General features: G+C 51.5%; 1 protein-coding gene across 28 annotated transcripts in view; it reads left to right on the top strand.

Moving 5' to 3' along the window:
• MICAL3 (microtubule associated monooxygenase, calponin and LIM domain containing 3) overlaps positions 1-25,014 on the top strand; it is a 193,529-nt gene that overhangs the window by 118,343 nt on the left and 50,172 nt on the right. For 23 of the 28 annotated variants that reach the window (XM_060306674.1, XM_060306679.1, XM_060306670.1 and 20 more), the window contains 4 exons: positions 1,335-1,442; positions 4,293-4,479; positions 13,153-13,241; positions 13,937-14,024. In XM_060306674.1, coding sequence (XP_060162657.1) covers positions 1,335-1,442; positions 4,293-4,479; positions 13,153-13,241; positions 13,937-14,024 — 472 coding nt within the window. The other 5 variants (XM_060306693.2, XM_060306692.2, XM_060306691.2 and 2 more) reach the window with 3 other exon arrangements.

Genomic DNA, 25,014 nt, shown 5'->3' with positions numbered 1-25,014 from the left:
GGCTGAGCAGTAAGTCTGGTTCCCTCCTGGACCCATTAGGAAAGTAGTGGTAGCACTGTCTTCCTACCAGTTGCCAGGCGGGAAGCAGGCCCGGGTGGGGGAGGGGGGCCTTTCCATGTCACCCGTGTCACCCACAGCTTCACTGCCTGTGCCCAGCCTTTCTTCCTTCTTCCCAGGCTGGTTCCTGTCAAGAAGAAAGCTAGGCACTTTGACTGCACAGGGCAATGCCCTCCGTTTTGGGGAATGCCTATCTGAGGAGGTGCTGATGGTCTTGGATGAAACAGGGTCTCAGTGGGGAGCGGAGGGAAGTAGGTGGAGGAAAGAGAGATTGAATGGGGAAGCTGGTAGAAGTTGGGGCTGCAGGGCACCGAGGACAGGTGGGATTTGGAGCTCAGGAAGCAGCAGGGTTGGCGGGAGTTTTCCTTCATTTCCCCGGTGGGCTGGTCTCCAGGGTCTTCGGTGCAGGGTTCCAATCCAGGTACTCCTGGGGGGTCACTGTTTTTGTTCCTTCCCGGACTCTCCCTCTACCGCCCACCAGTCCAGCTGTGCGCTTGCCTGCTCGCTGCCGTCCAGGGAGTTTCTCTCTGAGCCTCTGGAGCAGAGGCTGGTGACACCCCCCATCACCCGTGACACGCCTGAAGCTTTGAAGTTAGTGCGAGCTGAAGGCCGAGGGGTGCTTCTTCCCTGCGGCCCGCAGGTATCTCAGCCCGAACCTGCAGGCAGCGAAGCGGTTACTGCTCGCCAAGCTCGCAGCCCCTCCTGGCTTGGGGACCGGACAGTGCCTGGCTGCTGGGCCCACTTTTGCTCCACGTGCTGCATGCAGTCTGCAGAGGGTTGGGGCCAGCTCCGGGGCAAGCTCTGTATCTGAGCCCCACCAGGAGGAGGAGGAGGGGCCCCTTTCCTGGCTTTTATGGAGAAAGCGAGCTTTGCTCCAGAGCTGTCGTCTCCTGTCTGCTCCTCTTAAGGCCAGCAGAGTGACGAGCCGGTGGAATCTCCTTGTGCTCAAGAGAAATTCCAGCCCAGGCCGTGAGGGGCTCTGCAGGGCACACAGGACGTGTGAATAGGACGCTGCCTGCTGGCTGGCAGCACTGTGCACTTGAGAGCAGGGGTGCAGACAAGGTTTCCTGGGGGGCCGTGTTCCAGTGCGGGTGTGGCTGTGAGTGTGAGGCACAGTGGGAGCCTGGAATGAGCCACTGATGCTTCTGGAACTAAGAGCGTTTCTTTACTGCATTTGTCATCCAGATAAAGGATCTGTGTTCCTTGTGTTCAGGTCAGCGTGTAACTTTTAACTTAACGTTTCCTTTGATTTTTTTTCTCCGTCTTGTATTTTATAGCCAGAGCCTGAGCCTTCTCGTCGATTTTTTGTCGACCAGTGGGAGCTTTCTCTAAGCCTCCGCTCCGCCAGCCGCCCTGCCTCTCCCTCCTCTGACTTCCTCCGACAGGTAGCGGGGCCCAGGGCTTGGCTAGGCTCGTCCTCTTCAGCCTGCACTTTCTTCACCCACACGAACGGCAGCCTGTCTCCTTAGGAATCCAGTTGTGTGTGTCCGTCATGCATGTGAGGTCGGTAGGCGTCCACCTGAGTTAAGGAGGCTGCTAGCTTCACTGCAGCAAATTCTGTCCCAGTCAACCCATTTTCATTATAGTCCAACTGTATCAAATAATGAGAAAGCACTTTGTAGCCATTAGCTTTTTTTAACTCCAGACCTCTTCCTATTAATGTGTTATAAAATATGAACCATTGTGTAATTAAATCTCTTAAAGAGAGTGGTGGATACACAGTATTCTGGGTGCCTCTTGAATTGTAATCTCTTAAGGAAGAGCTCTGCTGTTTCCTGTGATGGAACTGACCCAGCTGTGGACGAGTTTACAGAGAGATTGCAGGGGCTTTTGTCCTTTCTGTTTGTTTCCTGTTCTTGAGCTGGTAGCAGACTGTAGAGAATGATACGCATGTGTGGTGGCCACAGTATAAGTCCAGAGAGTACTACATTTCGACTGTTTCTTAAGAGTGGGGAGAGGAAAACCATCTACTTTTCATGCCAGAAACAAATAGGACTCGAGTCTCCACCTCTCTTAGGGGTGTGCTCGTCAGTACTGTCACATCGCTGAGAACTGAAGTTGACAGATGCCTTTGCACTAGCAGCCCTGGGCTATACTTGCTGAGAGTGCTGGTTCTGATGGGAGAGCAGGGTCCTGGCTGAACAGGGAGGACCCTGGGCTTGCCCAGTGTCCCAGCCTCAGACTTGGCATCTGCTCCACGCTCCCACTCATCTGCTGCAGTTTCCTACTCCCTGGCGTCAGCTGTTCGATGCTCAGCTTGGCTGTGCCTGGGTTCCTGTCTGTTCCAGGCTTAAGCTTCCCTAATGTTTCTAATCCAAAGAAGGCTTAGGTCTAAGAGCCACTTGTGTTTCTCGACCACAGATGGGTATAAGCTGTGGAGTTAACGAGCAGATGGCACTATCCTTTGGAAATCGCCTTATTTTAAATTGAAAATATAATTGACTCCTCAGTTCCAGCTGAACCTTGGAGAATCGTTTGCTCATTTGTGCTGCTGTCGTGCTTGTATTTACACCGGGTCACTTTCCCCCTAGGGCATTCCTCTGGTTTGTCCCTGGCCCGCCCAGGACGTGCCATTGCTCAGGCTGGTGATTCTTTTACACACGGTTTCGTGTGTTCAGACCGTTTCCTGATGGGGTTGTTGGCATCCCCAGCACAACTGCTCCCGGCATGTTTTGGATTTGGAATTAGAGTGAGGGCTCCTCAGACCCGGCGGGCACACAGCTGCTGAGAGGCGTGTCATACACACTGGGTGTCTGGGCCGTCCGCACAGGACGAGCTCAAAGCTGGGCTCCCACAGGAAGGTTTGCCATTGAAATTTATAGTTTTCTCCTGCTGATTTTTAAACATTGCTAGAAAGAGGATTGAGGTGGTTGGATTTTTTTTTTCTTTTATCTTGTTTCAACGTATAAAGATATAACCCCTCCTGGACTAGAAACACTTTCTGGCTTCCACAGCAGCCGTGTCAGCAGTGCCCCAGCTGGTCCGGAAGGCTTGGTCTCAGGGCTCAGGGGAACACAGAAGTCTCCATGGGGAGAACGGGCAGAGAAGGGTTCTTCCTGGTAAAGCCCGGGGGCCTCTGGTGCACAGGACAGGGGCCCTGAGCGAAGGAGGTCATAGTGAAGACGGCTGTCATCCCCGGTGACACTGGGCTGTTGGCATCCGTTACCCAGATGGAGAGTCGGCCTTACTTTCTTTCTAAATGAGGAAATAACTCCCCAGGTCCTCTCCCAGGCCCTGGGATGTGCCTTCAGTCTGGTGCCCGCTGCCTTAAGTGAGGTGTTCTCTTAGGTTCTTTGAGGTTCTCTGTGTGTAATCTGAGCCGCTGGGTGGTAGGCCCTTCTCACTCTGTTTGCATCCATCTTGTCGTCCCGCCTCCACATCCCCCGCACTTCGTCCAGAGGGACGTGAGAGACCAGGTTCTCCTTCCTGAATTTCACTGTCTCTGTGGCCATCGCTCCCGCCTGTGCTGACACTGGTGTGTGGACACTGACACCTAGTCCCCTGCTCGTGGGCACTGTGTTGGCATGTTTGTTGCTGCACCTTGTATTCATTTTATACCTTTCGAAGATTTTTTTCCCCTGTCTTCTTAATTTATTTATTTTTTTCCTTCTCATTTCCCTTCTTTCTGGTCGTTTAACAATCTCCAACCAATAGAAGTATATAAAGATGTACACGGGCGGAGTGAGCTCATTGGCTGAGCAGATAGCCAATCAGCTTCAAAGGAAAGAACAGCCTAAAACCCTTCTAGACAAGAAGGAACTGGTAAGATACACTAAGGGCACTGTCTGTCTAGATAAGACAGCTCTGGTAAACAAGCCTGCTTTGTTCTAAGTAGCTCAGTGGCATATATGGCTGCTGCGTGCCATGTGGTAATTATTTTTTGAGGTTGTCTGAATTTTATAACTGAACTTCTAGGACTGAAACCGTTGTTTAGAATGTTGTGTGAACAGCATACTCAGTATCTCTAAAGTGATTGCTCTAGAGTCCAGGGCCTGTGTCCATGGAGAACCACGGGAACACCTTCAGATCAGAATCCGTTAAGAGGATTTGGTTTGCTTGTTATGAAATCGTGTAGAACAGACGCAGTGCCAAGTGCTGCGTGGGCACTGGAGGCACCGGCCTGTGGTGGTGCGCGGCTCCCGTCCCCAGGCAGAACCGCGTAGGGAGGGTTGTGCGCCCTGGGGAGGGGCCGGGAGGCCTCGCCTGATGCGTGTCCCCCCACCCCGCACCCCCAGGGCTCCATGAAGAAGGAGTTCCCACAGAACTTGGGAGGCAGCGACACCTGCTACTTCTGCCGGAAGCGGGTCTACGTGATGGAGCGCCTGAGCGCCGAGGGCAAGTTCTTCCACCGGAGCTGCTTCAAGTGCGAGTACTGCGCCACCACCCTGCGCCTCTCGGCCTACGCATACGCCCTCGAGGACGGTGAGTCCCCGCGCTGGAGGCCGCACCCAGACTCAAGGGCCCCCGCTGCGTTCTTACACTGATGCTCTCTTTTCTGCCTCTCCTGAGCCTTCCCATCCACCCCCCTGTAGTCTGTGTTTTCTCCCAGACTCTTTCTTATAAATATTTCTGCAGAGTCACCAAGCTGTATCATAGATGACTCAGTGACCATGGTGATGAGAAGGGCATGCGTTTACCTAAACCGTTTCCCTGGCTTCACAGACACCTGCTGTCGTACCTCACGGTGGGGATCTTAAGATAAAAGGGACCTGAGGAGAGTAAGTCTTTTTTGTGTTCGCTTTAGAGAAGAAGAATCACAGGCTTATAGAAGCCACATTTCTTGCCTAAGGTCAGTGACAGCACATTGAAACTGTATCCGCTGCCACTGTTCTCAGACCTTGGCTTCCTGAAGGTGCCTGAGTTATGCCCAGTGTCACCTGTGCTCTCTCGTATCAGCATCTCTGGTGAATTGAGAGCATGTTGCCCAGGCCTCAGTCTGGTTACTGTGCTGTTCAAGCCCTGGCCTTTTGTGATATTTGTTGGTTTTATAGTGGAATGACCTTGATAAGGCAGAAGGTGGAGAATTATGCAGACAGGTAACAAAGCCTGATGGAGAGGCGTGTCTGCCGCCTGAAAACCCTTTGGGGTTAATTGGAAAAGGTCACCGGAGACATCAGTGATTCCTACGCCCCTTCCTACAGGAAGCAGAAGGGACCTTATGAGAGGCCATCTTACTGATTCAACAATAATGAAAAGACCCAGATTAACAGAAGGGGGAAATAAATCCTCAGGTCCCTTGCACTGACTGAGGAGACTGTCAGGGGATGTCACACGGGAGAGGGATGCCCCCTGCGGTGAGGAGACAGTCCTCCAGGCTCTTCGACTAGTGAGCAAGGAGCGACCAGAAGAGCTGAGTGGTGACCTGAGAAAAGCTGACTCTACTGTTGTGGCACCTGGTCCTCTTGTTACGTTAGTGAAAAGCACCAGCCAGCGAGGGAAGAGGTGAGACAATTGTCTATACTGTTAGGTATCAGTATTCCCACACACCTGGTCTTTGGATAGTGCCTTTGCTCTCCCCGGATGGGGTTGGCAGATGGAGCCCACGCAGTGTTTCTAACTGTCCGCGAGGTCTGCCTAGAAAGATCCCTTCAGGTCCAGCGAATCGATCCACGAGTATTTTTGCCCATAGATTGTGCGCCACACCTTTGCCACATTCTCCTGAGGGCATAGATGGTGTAAGAGGGGCCGTCCTGATGGAATGATCCGGCAGCGTAAGGGAGTGACCAAGGGCGATGGTGCGTAGTGCAGACTGTAACTTTGTGAACTACAGAGGAGGAGGAGTCCGGGAAGCTCAGGAGGGTCAGGAACTACTTAGCCATCCTGCCGTGGACTCTGGAGCATGGTGGGCGAGGGCTCAGCAGAGGGGCGGAGGAGCCGGTGTGCCCAGCGAGAGGGCAGCGGAGCCCGGGGGAGTGACCATGGTGTGGGGGCCGGACGAGCAGGCCCACGTGCTTAGGCACGGCCTTCCTGACAGCGGGCCTGGCCAGCTCCCCAGACTTCAGCGCAGGTGAACCTTTCCCTCAGCTCCGCCCTCCTCAGTGACAGCTGGACTTGGGAAAGGAGGGAATCTTAGGGGTCCTGAGGGTTTAGCCTCATGAGGTTCAGAAATCTAATGGAAGAGCCTCAGGTGAGAGAGAAAAGGGCAGGGATTGTGGCTCCGGAGAGAGGGGGTTAACCCAGCCCGTGCCGGGCCCTTAACAATATATTGTGACATTTCATCCTCATGACCACCGGAAGGTAGCTAACTTTATTGCTGTAATTTTACACATCAGGAAACTGAGTTCAGAGAAGCTGTAAGTTACTTGTCCAGGTCCACACAGCAATAAGTGACCTCTGAGGTTCCCCAGGTCAGACGTCCTGGGGTTAGCGCTTCTGGCCCATGGCAACTCCGGCCTGGTCAGTGGGGACTCACTCACTTGAGAGAGGCGTCCAGGTTTTACCCTTGTCCCTTCAGCCCCTTTAAAAGGATGGAGTCTTTCTGTTGCCACAGACTAGCTTATTTGCCTGCTGCCACCTCTTAAGACAAGGACTCTAAATCAAACAGTGTGTCTGTCACGTCTTTCCTGTCCTCTCGAGGAGAGAAAACACACACCGTCCACTGAGGAGGTCTGAAGGGCCGCCCTCGGGAGTGACGAGCCCGCTGCCCCCCGCCACTGCCCTGTGTCTGCTCCCACAGGGCAGCCCAGGGAATCTTAAAGAGACAAGCAGATCTTCCCGGCCTCCCACTGTTCACCCTGACAACCCCTGTGGCACAGGTGGACCCGCGGTCCCCGGGGCTGAGAGCTCCGTGCGTCCTCCCAGCTTGCCCCCCGGCCCCCTGCTTCTGCCTGTCCCCTGCGAGCTGCTCGCTTCTCCGTTGCACTGACATGCGTGCGCTCGCTGTGTCCTCTGCTGGAGTGCGCCCCTCCCACCCTCACGGGGCAGCCTCCTGTCGCCACACGTTCTTTCCCCGGAGAGGCGGCAGGGCTCCTCTGCCTCCTGACCAGAACATCTCTGGCTCTGACCTGTCCTGACGGCTCTGACCTGGAGTTGCTGGGGGAAGGAATCTGTGGCCCGTCTGCCTCAGGCTCGCCTCTTAGCTGTCTGTTTTCTCCAGTTCCATCTTCAGTCATTCCTACGTTTATTGTCGAGGTTCCTGAATTTACTTAGACCATCTAAAATCAGTGACTTGACGGGATCAACCATGCTTTGTGGTTGCTTTGTGACGTTAGCGTGGCCATACTTGCTGATTGAGATGGGCACCATTGTGAAGAGCCAGGCGTCCGATGTTCAAGTCCTGTCCGAGACTCGCTAGCGTGGCTTAGCCTTTCTGTGCCTCACTGGGTTTTGAGGATTAAATGAGTCAATAGTTGTAAAGCACTTACAGTATTTGGCACATGGTAAATGTTAGATGAAAATCAGCCCTTTTTGTTATTAACGTAAGACGCAAAAAGTATCACCAAGTTGGGTTTGGGAAGGGGTTTGAGGTGCATTAATCGAGCAGCTACAGTGCAGGACATGTGATGATGTCTCATTGATGGCTCTCACCCCACGAGACGGTGTGGTCTTCATGCTCTACACGAGGAGACGCGTGCTGAGAGGGTCACGTACCACTGAGTGGCGGGGATGGTGCCTGCACTGAGCTCTGGTTTCAGTGTGTGTGTTCCTCCCCTCAGGTTGTGCTGCATTCGTAGAGACAACAAGGGTTTGGAATTTTCTTTTTACCTTTTGGTCAGGCTCATGGGACTCGTTTTTGAAACCTAAACCTCTTTACTTTATTAATTTAGGATACCGTAACAATTCAATGAGGATTCCCTGGTAGGTCAGTCTATTGAGTTGTATTTTTAAATCTAGAATTCTTTTTTTTTTTTTTTAAATCTAGAATTCTTTTACTAGAAAAAAAAGCAAATTAATGGAGGAAAAATAGAAGAAAGGAATGAACCTAACTGTAGTTTTGTAGTTAGGCTGTAGTTTTCTGATACTACAATAAATAAGACTCTTGGTTGAAAGTAATGGAAACCCAGATCAGATTAAAGTTTATGCATAAGATTGACATCTTTCTTGCAGATAGCAGGGCTGCCCCTTCTCTCTCCCCATCCCTAAGAATCTGTTAGCCTAACTTAGCCACATGCCAGATCCTAGAGCACTGTGTCCTGGGGTGGGCTGGAGGGAAAGGGGATATTCTGATTGACCTATCTGGGTCATTTATCCACTTCTGTGCTGGGTAATGTCAGGCCACGTAGTTGGCAGCCCCATCAGAGTCATGTGGAGGAGGGAAGAGTGTTCCTTAAAGAATGACACACAAGACAGGCAAAAAGTAGTGTGTGATCCAAGCACCAATACTTTTGTCTTGTCCTAATTACATTTTATCTTGGCCAAAATTCGCAAAAGTGAAATGGTTTATTACAGATTGTAGAAGGAGATTGTGTCCAAGCTGCTAAAAATAACCCACGACTCAACTCCCCTTATAGAGAGATAAGCAGTGGGGTTGATAGTCCTTTGCTCTCAAGTGCCCCTGACAGGAGGTGTGGTTCTCTGAGTTCTGATTACGTGCCAGGAGCTAGTGGGAAACTCTTATTTCAGAAAATATACTATCTATATGAATATTATTTGAAATTATGAAAGTCCACAAACTCTCTTTCTAAAAGATTTATGCAGTGTTGGGAGGGGGAGAAGTACCCGTAAAAGGAGAACAGAAGTCAGTTACTTTGAGGGGAAAAGAGAGAGAGAGATGTAATCGGATCACCAGGAGAAGGGAAGAAGAATGCCATTCATTTATCTCCTTGACTTTTTTTTTGAGATATAATTGACACATTGGTTTATGTGTACTGCCCGTTGACTTGACACATTTATTTGTAAAGTTATTACCACCACAGTGTAACCTAGGCTAAAACCACAGTGTTACCACCTCCGTGCCATCACATAGTTACTAACTCTTTTCTGTGGTGAGAACATTTAAGACCCACTCTTTAAGCAACATTCAGGTATATGACGCAGTATTATTTGCTTTGATCACCATGCTGTGCGTTAGATCCCCAAACTTGTTAATCTTATAATTGGAAGTCCCTACTCCTTGGCCAATATCTCCTCATTTCCCCTCCCCCCACCCCTACTGGCCACCATTCTACTCTCTGTTTCTCGGAGTTTGTCTTTTTTAGATTCCACATGTAGGTGATATACAGTATTTGTCTTTCTCTGTCTGACTTATTTCACTTAACACAATGCCCTGAAGGTCCATCCAGGTTGTCATATAGCAGGATTTCCTCCTTGCTCATGGCTGAATAATATTCCATTGTGTATACATATGTGTATGTATATATATATTATATATATATATCCATCCGTGGATGGAAGCTTGGGTTGTTCTTGTATCTTGGCCATTGTAAATAATGCTGCTATGAACATGGGGGTGCATATATCTTTTATTATAATTAGTGTTTTTGTTTTCTTCAGATAAGTACCCAGAAATGGAATTCCTGGATCATATGGTAGTTCTATTTTTAATTTTTTGAGGAACCTCCATACTGTTCTCCATAGTGGCTACACCAATTTACATTCCCACCAACAGTGCATGAGGGTTCCCTTTTCTCCACACCCTCTCCAACGCTTGTTACCTCTTGTCTTTTTGGCAGTAGGCATTCTGTCTGGTATGTGGTGATATCCTGTGGTTTTGATTTGCATTTCCCTTATGACTAGTGATGTTGAGCCCCTTTTCATCTATATGTTGGCCATTTGTATGTCTGTTTTGGGAAACTCTTCAGTTCCCCTGCTCATTTTTTAATCAGGTTGTTAGGTTCTTTGCTATTGGGTTATATGAGTTCCATATATATTTTGAAGATTAACCCATAGTTTGGGACCTTTTTTGTGGTGTGCAAGATATATTTTTTTAATAACAATTTTTTTCAAAGATTTATTTTTTATTTATTTTATTTATTTTTGGCTGCATTGGGTCTTAGTTGCGAGAGGCAGGATCTTCATTGAAGCATGCGGGATCTTTCATCGCGGCACATGGGCTCTTCGTTGTGGTGTGTGGGCTTCTCTCTAGTTGTGGCCTGCAGGCTCCAGGGCACATGGGCTCAGTAGTTGTGGCATGCGGGCTTAGTTGCCCTGCGGCTGTGGGATCTTAGTTCCCCAGCAAGGAATCGAACCTGTGTCCCCTGAATTGGAAGGCAGATTCTTTACCAGTGGATCACCAGGGAAGTCCCTATAATAACTTTATTTTGTTTTGAATTTTATTTTATTTATTTTTTATACAGCAGGTTCTTATTAGTTATCCATTTTATACATGTTAGTGTATATATGTCAATCCCAATCTCCCAATTCATTACTTTTTTTTTTTTTAAGTTGCGGCATGCGGGACCTAGTTCCCTGACCAGCGATCGAACCCAGGCCCCCTGCATTGGGAACACAGAATCTTAACCACTGCACCACCAGGGAAGTCCTCATACTGTTTTGATTACTATAGCTTAGTAATATAGTTTAAAATCAGGAAGTGTGATGCCTCTCGCTTTGCTCTTCTTTCTCAGGATTGCTTTGGTTATTTGGGATCCTTTGTGGTTCCATACAAGTTTTACAATTGTTTTTTGCGTTTCTGTGAAAAATGGCATTGAAATTTTAATAGAGATTACAGTGAATCTATAGATGGCTTTGGGTAATGTGAACATTATAACAATATTCTGATCCATGAACACTGGATATCTTCCCATTTATTTGTGTTTTCAGTTTCTTTCATCAAAGTCTTATAGTTTTCAGTGTATAGGTCTTTCATCTCCTCGGTTAGGTTTATTCCTAAGAATTTTATTTTATTTTTTGATGCTATTATGAATGGGATTTTTTTCTTCATTTTTTTTCTGATGTTTCGTTGTTATTGTATAGAAACACAACTGTTTTCTATATGTTGATTTTGTATCCTGCAACTTTCCTAAATTTCTAGCAGTTTTTTTGGGTGGAGTCTTTAGCATTTTCTGTATATAAGATCATATCATCTACAAACGAAAACAGTTTTACTTCTTCCTTATCTATTTGGAAGCCTTTTTTTTTCTTTTTCTTGCCTGATTGTTCTGGCTAGGATTTCCAGTATTGAATAGGAATGGTGAGAGTGGGTAGCCTTGTCTTGTTCCTGATCTTAGAAGAAAAGCTTTCAACCTTTTGCTGTTGAATATGATACTAGCTGTGAGCTTGTCATATATGGCCTTTATTTTGTTGGTACAGTGCTTCTATACCAAGTTTTTTGAGCACTTTTTATCATGAGAGGATGTTGTACTTTGTCAAATGCTTTTCTGCATCGGTTGAGATGATCATTTTTTTTTCTCTCTGTTAATGTGGTGAATCCCATTTATTGACTTATGGCTATTGAACCATCCTTGCATTCCTGGAATAAATCCCACTTGGTAATGCTGTATGATCCTTTTTTTTTTTTTTTTTTTGGCGGTACGCAGGCCTCTCACTGTTGTGGCCTCTCCTGTTGTGGAGCACAGGCTCCGGATGCACAGGCTCAGCGGCCATGGCTCACGGGCCCAGCCGCTGCACGGCATGTGGGACCTTCCCGGACTGGGGCACGAACCCGTGTCCCCTGCATCAGCAGGCGGACTCTCAACCACTGCGCCACCGGGGAAGCCCTATGATCCTTTTAATGTGCTGTTGAATTTGGTTTGCTAATATTTTGTTGAGAATTTTTACATCTGTATTCATCAGGGGTATTGGTCTGTAATTTTCTTTTCTTGTACTGTCCTTATCTGGCTTTGGTAATGATGGTCTCATAAAATGAGTTTGGGAGTGTTCCCTCCCGTTCAGTTATTTGGAAGCGTTTGAGAAGTATTGTTAATTCTTCTTTAAATGTTTGGTAGAGTTCACCAGTGAAACCATCTGGTCCTGGGCTTTTCTGTTTTGCGAGGGTTTTGTTTACTGATTCAGTCTCCTTACTCAATATTGGTCTGTTCAGATTTTCTGTTTCTTCATGAGACTCAGATTTAATAGGTTGTATGTTTCTAGGAATTTATTCATTTCTACTAGATTATCCAGCTTTTTGGCATATAATTGTTTTTAGCAGTTTCTTACGATCCTCTGTGTTTCTGTGGTATCAGTTGTAATGTCTTCGATCATTTCTGATTTTATTTATTTGAGTCTTCTCTCTGTTTTTCTGAATTAGTCTCATAAAGGTTTGTTAATTTTGTTTATCTTTTCAAACAAAATCAGGTTCATTGATCTATTCTATTGTATTTCTGGTTAGGTCCTCTTACTTTAACTTTGGGAATAGGAAAGTTCATTTGTCAAAGGAGCCACTCTCTCCAGATGAGACGGATGAGTGGAATTACTCCTGTTTCAACAGTTTCTGTAATAGGGTCTATCCTTTAATTTTTGAAAGCCTTGGCTGGAAGTCGGGGGAAAGAAAGAGTCGGGAAAAAACAACCCTCAGTGACTGAATCCCACTACCAGTCTCATGGGAAAAGCCAAGGTTGGTGTTTTTCAAACTTTTGATCCTGTCCACAATAGGACATACATGTTACACTAGGACCCAGAAAACCCAGGTGGGCACAGCTGAGCTGTGAGAGATAATCCTTGACTCTGAGGATGCCACAGTGCATGCTGATGCTTTTTATTAGGCTTTATTCTGTTTTGTTTTAGTCACAGTGCACTGTAGGATTTTTGGTTTGTTTTGCGTTGTTTTTAATGCTGGTCCTGACCCACTGTGGGTGGCGCTGGCTCGCGGGTGCTTGCAGAAGGGCGGCACGAGGGCCCCAGCGGGCTCATGTTCGGTGCCGCCCCACCCCCGGCAGCCTTCAGGCCACCACCGCTTGTGTTCATTCTTGGTTTCCCCAGAAATGCTCCTCTGGCTCTTCATGTGACCACATCTTTGTTCTGCACACACTGCCACTTTGTTTGCAGGCCCTGCCGTGCAGGCTTCGGTCTTTGCTCCAAGCCCTGATTGGGTGATGGCTCCGTGGCCTCCACACATCCGGGCACAGGGGAGAGGAGGGCCTGGCCTCCCTGGACAAGAAGCCTGGGCCTGGGGAAGGCCGGTGCCGGGGCGAGCGGACGACTGTGCCAAGACCAGGGGTCAAGCTGGGAATCTCAGAGACTTGCTCACCCTCTTCCCCTGCCCCTTGCTGCCTGCAGGTAAATTCTACTGCAAACCACACTACTGTTACCGGCTGTCCGGGCCTGTACAGAGGAAGAGACCAGCAGTGGCCCCTCTGTCTGGAAAGGTAATGTTGATCGGCCGCAGGGGGCGGGGGGGCAGCAGGTGCTGTTTCAGTGTGGTGACAGGTCAGGGTGTGGCCAGCAGGCCCTGAATGGCCACTGCATTGCCTTTCCTGTGAGTGGGAGGGCCTGAGAGATGGTCACAGTCCGATATGGGGAGGGAGCATCTTTTCAAGCCTAATCTAATGTTGGGTTTCAGTAAGGTAATGTTCCAGCACCACCTGAGTTGGATTTGGAAGACCACGTCAGACCTTGTCTTCTGCTTACTGTGTAAAAAAAAAGCCTCTTGCCTTTGAAAATCTCACCCTTCCTGAGAGGAGGACACTGGAAAAGGACTTGGCTAGAAATAAATGCTCTGCAGCCAATTCCTTGAACTTTCTATATTCTGGGAATTACTTATCTAAGAACCTTCTTTTTACAAAAAAAAAGTGAGTGTAATCAGCTCCCGCATCTGTCTGTCCAAGTGAGCTGTGTATTCTCTCCGCTCTGTGGTGTTGCCCTGTGGGCGTGCAGTTGACTGATGCTTCCAGGAGGGCCTCTGCGGACTGCAGAGAGCCTGTGGGGGAAGGGACATGAAGCGTGCCCTGGTGCGGCTCTGGGTTTCCTGGTGAGGGCAGCAGACCAGCAGCCAGGCGTCATTGTCTCCTGAGATGTGGGTGCTTCACTCAGTCACTCTTCCTCTTCTTGTGGACTTTCCTAGGAGGCCAGGGGACCCCTGCAGGACAGCCCTGCTGCAGACACCAACGGACAGCCCAGCACCAGTGCCAGCCCTGCTGAGAGAACTCCAGGTAGCCTCACTTCCTTGTTTGGCTGGGTGGCGCGTCACTCTCTCGGCCTCTGTGACAAGGCCAAGGGGATGAGCCAGCACCTCCAAAGCAACATTTCTTCAATTGGGCATCAGGTGGCCCAAAACCCTCTGGACTCCTTTTTCATGTGCCAGCTGCTTGCATTCGGAGTCCCCTTTCTCTATGGCCTGTCGGAGGTGCTGGTACAAATCAGAGGGGAGTTTCACTGGCCGACCGTGAGCCAGTAGGGGTGCCGTCTGGTGAGCGGCGTCAGCCAGGCTTCGGTACTGTCTATTCAGAATCTCATTTTTATTGCTGGAGTCCTGGGACCTGTCCACATCCATCAGATACCTTGGGGGGTTGGCCCAGGCCCTGTCTAGGGAACAGGAGTTCAAAACAGGCTGCTTTTAGCACTGACCCAAGTGATGACCCAGGGCAGTGGGGCCTTCCTGTAGTCCCTCGCTGTGGGCTCCTTGGATAGAGCGTGGAATTGTGAAAAGGCCCCAAGGTCTGAACGTGTGTCCACCTGAACTGCACATCCTCCATCCTCTTCCCTGCTCAGGTGTCTAGGTGGCTGCCACTGCTGTCCCACCTCACCTGTAACCCCTGAGGGACATGCCCTGTCCTGGTCATTTTGGGGCATTTGAACTCCTAACGAGGATCAGGCCCTGATTGGTCCCACTTTCACTAACCTCTTCCTGTGTCAGGAGGTGAGTGCCACCACCCCACATCTAAAAACACATTTGTTCTGGTCTCGAAGGTCAGGAGAAGGAAGGGCTCATGGGTACCAGACTTCTTGTGAAGAATTGTGGTTTTTCCTTAAAATCACCTCTCCCTACTCCCTGCCAAACCAGCCTGTGACGTGTGTCCACAGTTCCACAGATGTGGGTGGTCCTGATGCCCTGCGCAGCCCCGACAGGTCATAGCCCACGGTCACTGTAGCCAGTCGGAGAGGAAGTCGTCAGGGCCCTGTTTTCACCTGTCACAAGTTTCTTCCCTTCAGAGCAAATAGGTCTCAAGCAGCCGTTTACAAACTCACAGAAATCACCATATTGAAAACTAAAGATTATCAGCTAAGGCCAGAAACTATGGAGAGGGAGTTGGTAGTGGAATTTCCAAAATGGGAGAAGAGAAAAGTTATCCACTGAGGCTTCAAATGGGAGGTTAGCAGAGTTGCTCCTTCGCCTGTGCTCCGGAACTAACGCAGGCCCCGTGGTGTTGCTCTGGGGCAGGAAGGTGTCCCAGACGCTGGGCAGTGCCCCTGGGAGCAGTGACTGGAGTTTAGGTGAACTCAGCTTCTGCTACTATGTGTGTCCTGATAAAATCTAGGCAAGTTTTTAAGTGCCCTGCAGATTGGACCAATATTTTATAGCCATGTTTAAGCTACAAATGACTTGGTACCCCTTGAGCCCCTTTATAATCTGTCTTTTTCAAGAAGTGCTGACGGCCCTTGCAACAGGGGAGCTGGTAGAGACAGGGCGTGTGCCTTTGAGCAGGTGGGAACCACCTGGGTGCTCAGCAAACAACTAAAACGTTCGGCTCTCTTTGTGGGCATCTGAAGAAGAGCGAAGCCAGTGGAGGTCAGGCCGTTCCTGAGCCAACGTCGTGCACTCTGTCCAGTTCAGTTTGCCGTCTCTGCCTGCCTGCTTTGAAAGCATAGTGGGCTTCGGGTTTTTAGCAGTTGTGGAGAATTAAGCGTTCCATAGAGAAGAGGACCACTCTGTGAAGCAGGGAGAGAAGATGAGAGCTGGGGTTGTGGTGACAGAATCAAAGTCCTGAGGACCTTCTTGATTCTGAAGGTGATGCGCCTGTCACAGCATGAGGGGTTCAGGATGTGAAGCCCAGTTGGAGGTGCCCTGTAGGCAGTGGCAAGGCCAGCACCCGGGGCCGCTGGGGTCCAGTGAGTCCCTGCCTCTGGAGGCCCGAGCTTTCTGAGAGCGCGGTTCCAAGTGGACGTGCCGCGGAGCACCAGCACTTCCCCTTCGTAGAACAGGAGCAGGGTCGTGGGTGTATGTTCTAGCTGGCAGGAAATCGGTTTCTTTTTCTCCTTTAATAAGAATTCCCTTCTTTAAATCCCAAACCAAAGCTTTGATTGGTTAACTAGAACTTCCTTTTGAAAAGCTTCAGAAAAACTCAGGTGTTTCGGGGCTTCAGGAAATGTGTTGTGGACGGCTGTGGTCAGGCTGGTTCTGGGCACGTCCCCTGGGCTGCACTTTGAGCAGAGCGAGTAATACGTGGAGCATGGTTCACGCCCCAGATCCACGTCCCCCAGGAGGTCGTCTGGAGGAGACGTGGCTGTGGCTGGCACTGCTCTGTGCCCCCCTTTAGCTTGTGGCATTTCCCTCTCTTCCCTTATGTTCTTCTCTTACACCAAAACGACTGCTGTTGCCAAAAAAACAAACACAACCCGCGAGTTAGAACCTGGTCCGGCGTCATCTGTCTCTGGGCCCCTGGCCTGCAGCTGCTGCCTGATTTAGCATCTTTGTTTGTAACGTGCTTTTAATGTAGAAACCCTCTTCGCTGTTCTCAAAATCAGTAAGTGCTTTGTTTCCAAGCTTCTTATACTTAGTGCTGCAGGTCAGTGGACCTGGCACAGATTTTCTTACCCTGGCCTCATAGTACCTGCCCTGACTTTAGGAAACATTTGGATAACAACAGGCAGAGAAAGAAAACCCCCAGTGGGATGTTGTGCCCTTGAATACAAGACCCTCAGTTGAAGGTTTTTAGATCCTTTTTTCATCCAGAGGAATCCCCTTTGCACCTCACATAGTGGGTAACCAGAACTGAAGTGTACAGGCATGGGGTATCATAGGGAACAGAAGAGCTTTGCTTCCAGTACAGGTGACAGACATGGGATGGGAGAAAGGCTTCATTGTCTGTCGTCTTACGGAAAGATGATCTTAACATAAAAGGCTGCCTCGCTGTGGCTGCCGCATGCCGCGTCCCCAGACACACCTGCACGGTCACCCTTGGGTTCCATAGTCTGGATGCTGAATGAGCCATTAGGAAACGCAGCCATTTCCCACATCAGCTAGAATAGCCACGCGCGGTACAATCCTGGGTTCCTGCCGTCAGGAGGATCTTCCCACTGCTTCCCAAGCCCTCTTCCCTTATAGGCATTTCTGGAAAACCTATTTAGAAAAGCAAAGAGAATTCCAAATCCAGCTTCGCTCTCCAACCCCACCCCAAGAGTCCAAGTAGACAGTGATGTGTGAACACATACATATACGCACATGTGTTTGCGCTGGCTTAGTTTCATGTCTACAAGTACACGTTTATATGTTGTGCCCTAAGTGGTGGTAACAGTACTAGTGAAGCTTCCCCAGGCTTCTTGTCCCTGGGCTCTGGCTTACACCGGGGACCATGCCACTGACCTGGCTTAGTGTTCCCGGGGAGGTGGGGACCGCGGGGGCAAGTGCCCCCGGACATGAGCAGTGCACACTCCCCACCCCAGAAAGGTGACTTAGACAAAGCAGGGGAGCAGGGCTCTCGCTCAGGAACCCCACGGGACCGCTTCGCTTCCAGGCGCGGGTCTGTTAGCACAGCTCCCTGCTGTCTCTTGGTGTTCAGTGTGTCTGTAGGACAGTGCAATCCTTAGTCTCTCCTGAAAGGGGCCTCAGCATGGCCTTCAAGGCCTGGCCAGTGAGTTAAGGAGTTCTACACCCACTTTTCCTGATCTGTTAAGCTTGGGGTAGAGGGCGGGGGCAGGCAGCAGGTGGGTCCCCAGGAGTGGTACAGAGGCCAGAGTTGTGCCAGGGATGGTGCACCTGTCCGTCTCCGGCCTTCCTGCCGTGAAGCCTCGCCTTTGCCTTCGTCTCTAACCTGTGCTGTTGTGCGTTTTGGTGTGTTTCTTTGTGAGTTGTTTTTATTTAATTGTGTAACTTCGTTTTTCCGTTATTGTGAAACTAAGGTGTTGTGCTTTTAATTTTTTTTAACAAGTGTTACCGTTCTTATTTAAGAGAATAAATTCCAAACAATCTTCAGGTTTCTGAGTATTTCTTTTCCTCCCCTTTTTCCTGATTGGAGGGTGGGGAGGGGTCGCTCAAGCAGGTCTCAGGAGTGGGCATGAAACCACGGTACCTCAGGATTCTCACTCCTGGGCTGGGCTCGGGAGAGAACGTAGGTGTATTAAAATGGGGAAACAGGGTGTTTATACCTAAAATACAGGTTCCCATTAGTGGAAGGGCCCCTGTTTGAGGGGGACATGGTGGAAGACATTTTGCTTCCTTGCTTGGAGGAAGATGCCACCTGTGTCCCCCATTCCGTCATCCAGCATGAGGGCCCTGAGGCGGGAGCAGGTGAAGGAGAAAGCTCTCCGCGGAGCCTGCCTCTGCCTGAGCCCAGGCCGTGCCCTCCTCTTTCCGACTAGCTGGTACCGTGGGGACCGGAGCGCTTGGGCGCCTCTTCGCTGCCTTGAGGCTTTTGCCTGGCGTCAGGGACGGTCCTTGCTCTGTCCTCCCAGCTCTGTCCTCCCAGCTCTGTCTGTTTCTGTGACCTGGACACACAGGCAGGGGGTCCAGTTCTGCTTGGCTGCTCGAGCCTGGAGGGCTGAGCCCCCTTCTCACACACACACTGTGACCTTGGCAGCGGGGCCTCTGATGCCGGCTGGCCCGCCGACCACAGGGGCACAGCCGTTTGGGTGCTGAATGGGGCCAGGAGAGGGCACATCGGAGGGGGGCGCTCAGCGCCAAGTCTGCGCCCACCGTGCTCTAGGTGATGGCGGCCTGGTGTGAGGCGGCCTCCCGGCCTCCCCTCCACCCGGCGGCCCCCTTGGGTCCCTGTGTGGCCACAGCACCATCACTGGGTTGGGAGTTGGTCCCGGCATGGAGAGCGCCTGCCTCTCCCGGCCTGCTCGCCACCCTCCCCCTTCTCTGAAATCAGTCAGTCTGGTCTGTCCTGGGCCCTGCAGAAGGCTGGGAGAAAAAGGAGTCGGGCTGAAGACCCTGGAGAGCTCCCTTTGGGTCGAGTTTCTTTCTGAAACTTGAAGCCCATTCTCTTTTTTTCTCATCTGTTCCCTGGCCCTTCCCTCACTGGGACACTGCCCAGGAGGGCTCCTGCGTGCGACGGGGCGCAGGAAGCAGTGAGAATGGGCTGCCCTCTGTTCCCGTCCTGTCCCGAGGGACCCACTGAAGACAAGCCCCCGCTCGGGCCTTGCTGGGGTGTAATAGCCAGCAGACAGCTTCAGGAAGACTCCTCCCCAAACGCCAGGCCCTTTCACAGAGCTCTACAACCTCACCAAGACTCCAAAACCAGGCCTTACCTGGCACCTCGATCCAGCCAAGCATCCGGCAAGTGCCGGCGAGTAGATCCGTCCTGAGGGCCTGCGGGGAGGAGGCGTGCGCGCTGGGGCAAGGCCTCTCGCTCCACAGCTGCTCTGGGGTCAGCGAGGCTTTGCTCCAAGAAGGGCAGTGGGTGAGAGGTTGAGGCGCCCCTACACCCGAGCCAAGCAAACCTGACCCCGCCCTTGATGGTGTCCACAGGTGAGGTTAGACTGCCCCCCATCACTCACAGAGGGGCGTTGGCATAAAGGGCAGTTTGGGGATACCTTCCGGCAGAAGGGGGTCCGGGGCCCTAGCTCTGCCTACTAAGAACAGACTCCTGGGGCCATGCTAGTGATTGCTAGAAAAATCCTTAAAGTTGAGTCAGAATTTCTGTTGCCTCTTACGTGTTCTTTACCTCTATATCTGTACTCACCAGCTTGCCGTGACTGTGCATTAGTCGTATGAAACTGTCCCTGGTATGAGTTCCTATTCTGTACTTTGGTAAAATGTCAGGGTTATTGCCACTGTGTCACTGTTGTTTCATAGTGTCCTTGCCTGGAATTGTAGGTCTTTGGTGGTTATTTTGTGTTAAGGGGCCCCGGTTACCGGAAGAGCTCGGGCCCTGCAATCCAGGCACCTGCTTGCTTCTCTGCGGTTCCTGCGCCCCGGGTCCCGGTGTGACTGGGCCTCCATCACAGCTGACTCCCCAAGAAAGCTCGGCCTTACTGGGGGCCCCTGCAGACCTGTGCTGCCAGACGGGGGTTGGGGCTCCGGAAGGACCTGGGCCTCAAACACACAATGAAATCAGGGCTTTCAGTGCAGAGGCCTAAATAAACATGTTTTCGTTCAGTTCTCGTGTTCTTCCAGGGCAATAAAGCTGGGCATCGGTGGAGGTGACTTCCTGAGACTGTCATCCTCCTGGTGCCTTGCGGCTGCTCAGAGACCAGACCCAAAGAAAAGTGTGACTAGGGACCTGAGGGCGGAGAGTCTGTAAGGCGCCTGAGCTCAACCTGGTGCCGACGGAGAACAGCTGATTTTGTCACAATACGGTTATAGTAGCCTGTTTATTCTTGTTCCCCTGTTTTCTAGAATTGAGTCAGAATCTAGAAAGACCAGGCTGGAGAAGACCAGCTGTAAAATTTCCCTCCCACCATTTGCCACCAGCAGACTTATCTGGGTCAGTACGTTCTTCCTCTAGAAGAGAAGGCTCTGCCCTAGGTTCTGTCTCCTGTGAATTACTCTAAACCAGTTCCCTGCCTGCCTTCAGTGGGGCATCAGCATTGCTGGAGGCCCAGGAACACAGGGATCCGGGTGCCGGCAAGGCAGCCCCAGTGGAGGCTCTGGGCCCTGGGGCGACGGAGCTTGGCCAGCTGCCTGCGTGCAGGAAGGGCCAGAGTCTTGCTGCCCTCGGGGGCTGCTGAGAGCCAACAGCCGTGCTCCGGGCGACTGCAAATACCACGCCAAGGGGCCATCGTGTTTACAACCGGGAGAGCACCCGCTTCTGTTGGAGTCTCCCTCAGATAAAAAAAGAGAGTGAAACTTGAAGTGTGCTCACTGCTGTCAGTCTCCCCCGAGTGTTTATACTGGTGAATCTGCCCTTGGGCTGATGTCACACGAACTCATAGAGAACAATTCAGGAAGACGCGTAATGGGGTACAGCTAGTGTGCAGCACTTACTGTGTGCCAGGCACTGTCCAGACGCCTTCTGTATACGCATCCCTCATCTAATCACACCGTAGGCTGTGAGGAAGGTAGCATTTTGCAGACTGGATCGAGGCCCCGTGACTGACCCAGGCAGAGCCGGGTGGAGTCGGTACAGGACGTGCACAGTGCCGCCCCCTCCACTCCTGTGTCCTCCAGCCTCAGCTTGTCCGCACGGGGCAGCGGGAAGAGAGCTGTGTGTCGGCTCCGCCAAGATGACTTTCTAAAAACACGCACGAACGCCCGTGTCATCTGTGAATGTGCATTTGGTTATTTCCAGGAAATACGTGTCCCCAGATTTTTAGCGGCGACCCCAGGGCTGGGAGTGTGCCTTTGCAAAGAGGGTAGATTCCAGAGCAAAGGTATGTCATCACTGGTATGTGAAGGGGGAGATCAGAAGAGACGGAGGAGGAGAATAATGATGTTGAATCGACTGCTTTTCATTTTCTCCGTATCAGCACTCTTTGATCAGTTCAAACGATACCAAGCCTAAAGTCATGCTATTAAGATGTCCCTCCACACGGAACCTCCCTGTCAGTCTGGAGGAGCCGGGCTTGTGCTCCGGGATGGTGTTCAGTGCTGCTCTCGGGCAACAGTCTAGCTACTTCTGACTTGTACGCCTGTTGCTTATTTCTCCTCTACGCTCGCGTTTTATCACACTTCTCTAAGAGGCCCCGGGGGTGGTGGAGCTGACGGTTTCCTTCTCTTACTACTGATGCTTTACAGCTGCCGTTCACAGTCGTTGCCTGGCCTGGCCCTGGGTGGGGTTGGCAGAGGAGAGGGAGAGATGAGGGTCTGCCTCTTTCTGTCCTGACACTTTGAGCAGAATCACCCATGACAGGAGTTAAACACGGACATTCTTACCTGTCGGAGTTTGGGCCGCTCCAGACTCCACTCACGTAAAATGACGCTTAAATCCGGCCTAAGCGTGCATGTCATTGCAGTGAGCATTTTGGGTTCTGCCGTGTTGGATCAACTTGGGTTGGGCACAGAAGCAGCTCGGGAGGCCTGAGCATGTCCAGGCCCAGCCTCGGGCAGGTGTGTCATGACGGGCCCTGCGAGCTCATAGAGGATGTTTTTGGAAAATGGAAAAAGAAGAGAGTTGGGGACACGGAGAAAGAAGCAGTGTTTTTCCCCGTCGTGTTTCCACGTCTGCTTTTCTCCCTGGATTTAGTGAGCAGGCCTTCTGACGTATCTGTCAGCCTCTAGCACCTGGCCTCTGTCCCCAGGCCCCACGCCGGAGGGCTGGGCGGGTGGACGGGGGACGGTGGGATGGACAGCATCTCCGTGAGAGAGAGACTCCTCTGTACTGAAGGACAGTGAAGGGCGGGGCATGTCTGCCCGGCACAGGGATTGTGTGCCCCACACGGCCCTTCCCGACAGGCCCTCCACGCGCTGCCCTCCAAGGTTCAGGATGCCTCACTCTGGTGGCAGCATCACTGCTCTGTCCTAATGACTTTGTCCATTGGGCCACGGTCCAACATCTGGTGTGCCGGTTGGCCTGATCAGTGAGAGGTGGGAGATAGTCTGCTGTGATTTCCAGGCAGGGCTCTCGGGCTCAGCGCTGTTGACGTTTGGACGGATAGTTCTTTGTTGTGCGTTGTTGGCTGTTTGCAGTATCCCTGGCCTCTTCCCACTGGATCTCAGGACACCCCCCTTCCCAGGTTGTGACATTGCCAGGTGACCCCAGAGGAAAAGATCACCTGGTTGACCACCACCATTCTAGACTAAAGTCAAGAGAAGTAAGGACAGGCCCTAAATGTAAAATTAGCCTCCATTTGATTGTTCCTGTAGGAGACCAGGGAAGAGAGTGTGTGAGGACAAAGAAAGTGAAACAGACCACACTGGACAGCAGTGGCCTGCCCGCCCCTGTTAGGTTGTGGGCACACGCCTCCCAGCACGTGACGCGGTGTACACGTTGGCAGCCGTGCCGGTACTGTGTGTGCTGTCAGACACCGAGGAAATGTTTTAGAACAGGAGTCCGTTTTCCTGAACCACAGTGAATCGCCCTGCGCCCCAGAATGTGCTCATCTTCTGAGGTGACCACAGCCTCGGAGAGCAGAGCTGGGTCTAAAGGGGGCAAGCACAGATCTTGAAGAGAAGATGCAGCCTGTTATGCTTGCTGTCTTCGGTCATTCATCTCTCTGAGCCTCCGTTTCCCCATCTATTAAGATCATAAAATGGAAAAAAAGCTCCCTGCTGCTCTACTTCATGAGATTGTTGTCAAGAGCAAATAAGCTAAAACGTGTGGAAACTTGTTTATTTAAAAGGATTACAGGAATATCAACTCTGAACATTGGTGGAGATTCCAGAAAATGCTGGCATAATCAGAGTGAGAGTGAGTTAGGGTTATTTCTGCTGACTGGGCGATGCATCCTGCGGGGTTAGGACCGGACGGCCTGCTGGGATGTGTTCCCAGCCAGCAGAGATTTGGGGAAACAGAACAGTGAGGAGGGCTGGCCGTGTCTGGTCCTGAGACAGTGGGCGTTGAATCTCTGCAGGGCTTGGCTAAATTTGGCCTTGCTTGTTCCTCAGCCTGCGTGGATGGGCTGTGAGGTCACCTGCTAACTCCACGACACCCTGGGGGCTCTTCACTGTAGCAGCGGAAGAAAAGCAGTCCTGGATAGGTTGACATTAAGCTGAATTTCAACACCCACGTGAGAGTCAGAGGACAGTGCAGGATTATAGCTTCTCTTAGGCAGAGGTAGGGTTACACGTGGGCCTGGGGACGGTGTGGCTCCCCACAAGCCCCCAGGGGCTCCGAGCCACCTCCCGGCCTGGAGTCGGCGCAGGGACAGTGCTTCGTGGGTGCCAGGCTGGCCGCTGGAGAGGGCTCTGAACTCCCAGCACCAGCCGTGCAGGCCCCCGTGCCCGGAAGTCTCAGGGACCGGCTGACAGATGAGAGCGCAGGTGTGATGGGGCCGCCGAGGTGCGCCTCAGGTGGTGCTTGTGGGCATTGCTGGAGGAGCTTGGCTCCTTTCCCACAACAGATATGCGGTGCCTGAGGGGAGGCCGTTGCAGAGATGCTGTCTTTGGAAGGAGCCTGTCGCAGAGCAGAGGGCCTTTCGTCGCGAGGTGGGTTTGTCCCTGTTGATCGTTGGATTATGGGCAGGGCCTCGCTTCCCACCTTCCACGGCTCAGAGGCCAAGCCCGCTCTGGGGCTGTGCAGCTGGCCCCCCGAGAGCCCCTCGCAGCCAGCTTGGGATGCACTCTGGACTGAAGTGCCCCGGAGGGGAGGGGCGCAGTCTAAATGCACATCTGGGGAAGCTCATCACCTGGCAGTGCCTGGTGGGCAGACGCGTGGTCCTTCTCTCCCTTCCCACCTCTCCCCTCCGCGTGCTCCTACGGGTCTGGGCCTCCAGTGCGCGAGATGCTCCCTGGAGCTCAGCTGCTCTCCACGGTGAAGCGAGGACATGCGTTTAGGACATCAGGTCGTTTGAGATGGTGTCTTTTCAGAGCCTTCCTCCGTGGAGTCTTGTAGGACGTTGGCATCTTCATAGGAATTTCTCTGTCCCGGGCGCTAAGGGAACGGCTACTGTCTTCACAGAGGTGGTGTTCCTGGGGCCTGGAACAGTATCAAGCTGTTGGGGCCTGGAACAGTATCAAGCTCCTTGATACTGGAACAGTATCTTCTTGGGGCCTGGAACAGTATCAAGCTCCTTGAGACACGCAGAGGCCCTCAGTGTTGTGTGTCAAGATGAGGAAACCGAGACTAGATTATGTCCAGCCAATTCCTTAAAAGTGTAGTGAGGTGTTGCTGTAGTTCAGATACAGGCTGAGACCTTCCATCTTGACTGTTTATTCAAGACGCTTTACCGAACACTTGCTCTGCTGCATTGATGGTACCAGAACCACAGGAGGCCGGGAGAGCCCTGTGCAGCGGACCCTCCATTTTGGGGTGCACTCAGGAGGTGGATGGTGTGATGAAGGTGCGCTAGAGCCCTGGGGGTGCGGAGGGGCCAGCAGCAGCAGGCAGAGGCCCGGGCTGGGCTGACCTGTGGACCACCCTTATCTTTACCCGCCTCTTATTA

The sequence above is a fragment of the Globicephala melas genome, chromosome 10 (genome assembly GCF_963455315.2).
Source record: "Globicephala melas chromosome 10, mGloMel1.2, whole genome shotgun sequence".
Lineage (NCBI taxonomy): Eukaryota > Metazoa > Chordata > Mammalia > Artiodactyla > Delphinidae > Globicephala > Globicephala melas.
The sequence above is the reverse complement of the archived record's forward strand: the minus strand, read 5'-3'. Positions and strand labels throughout refer to the sequence as shown.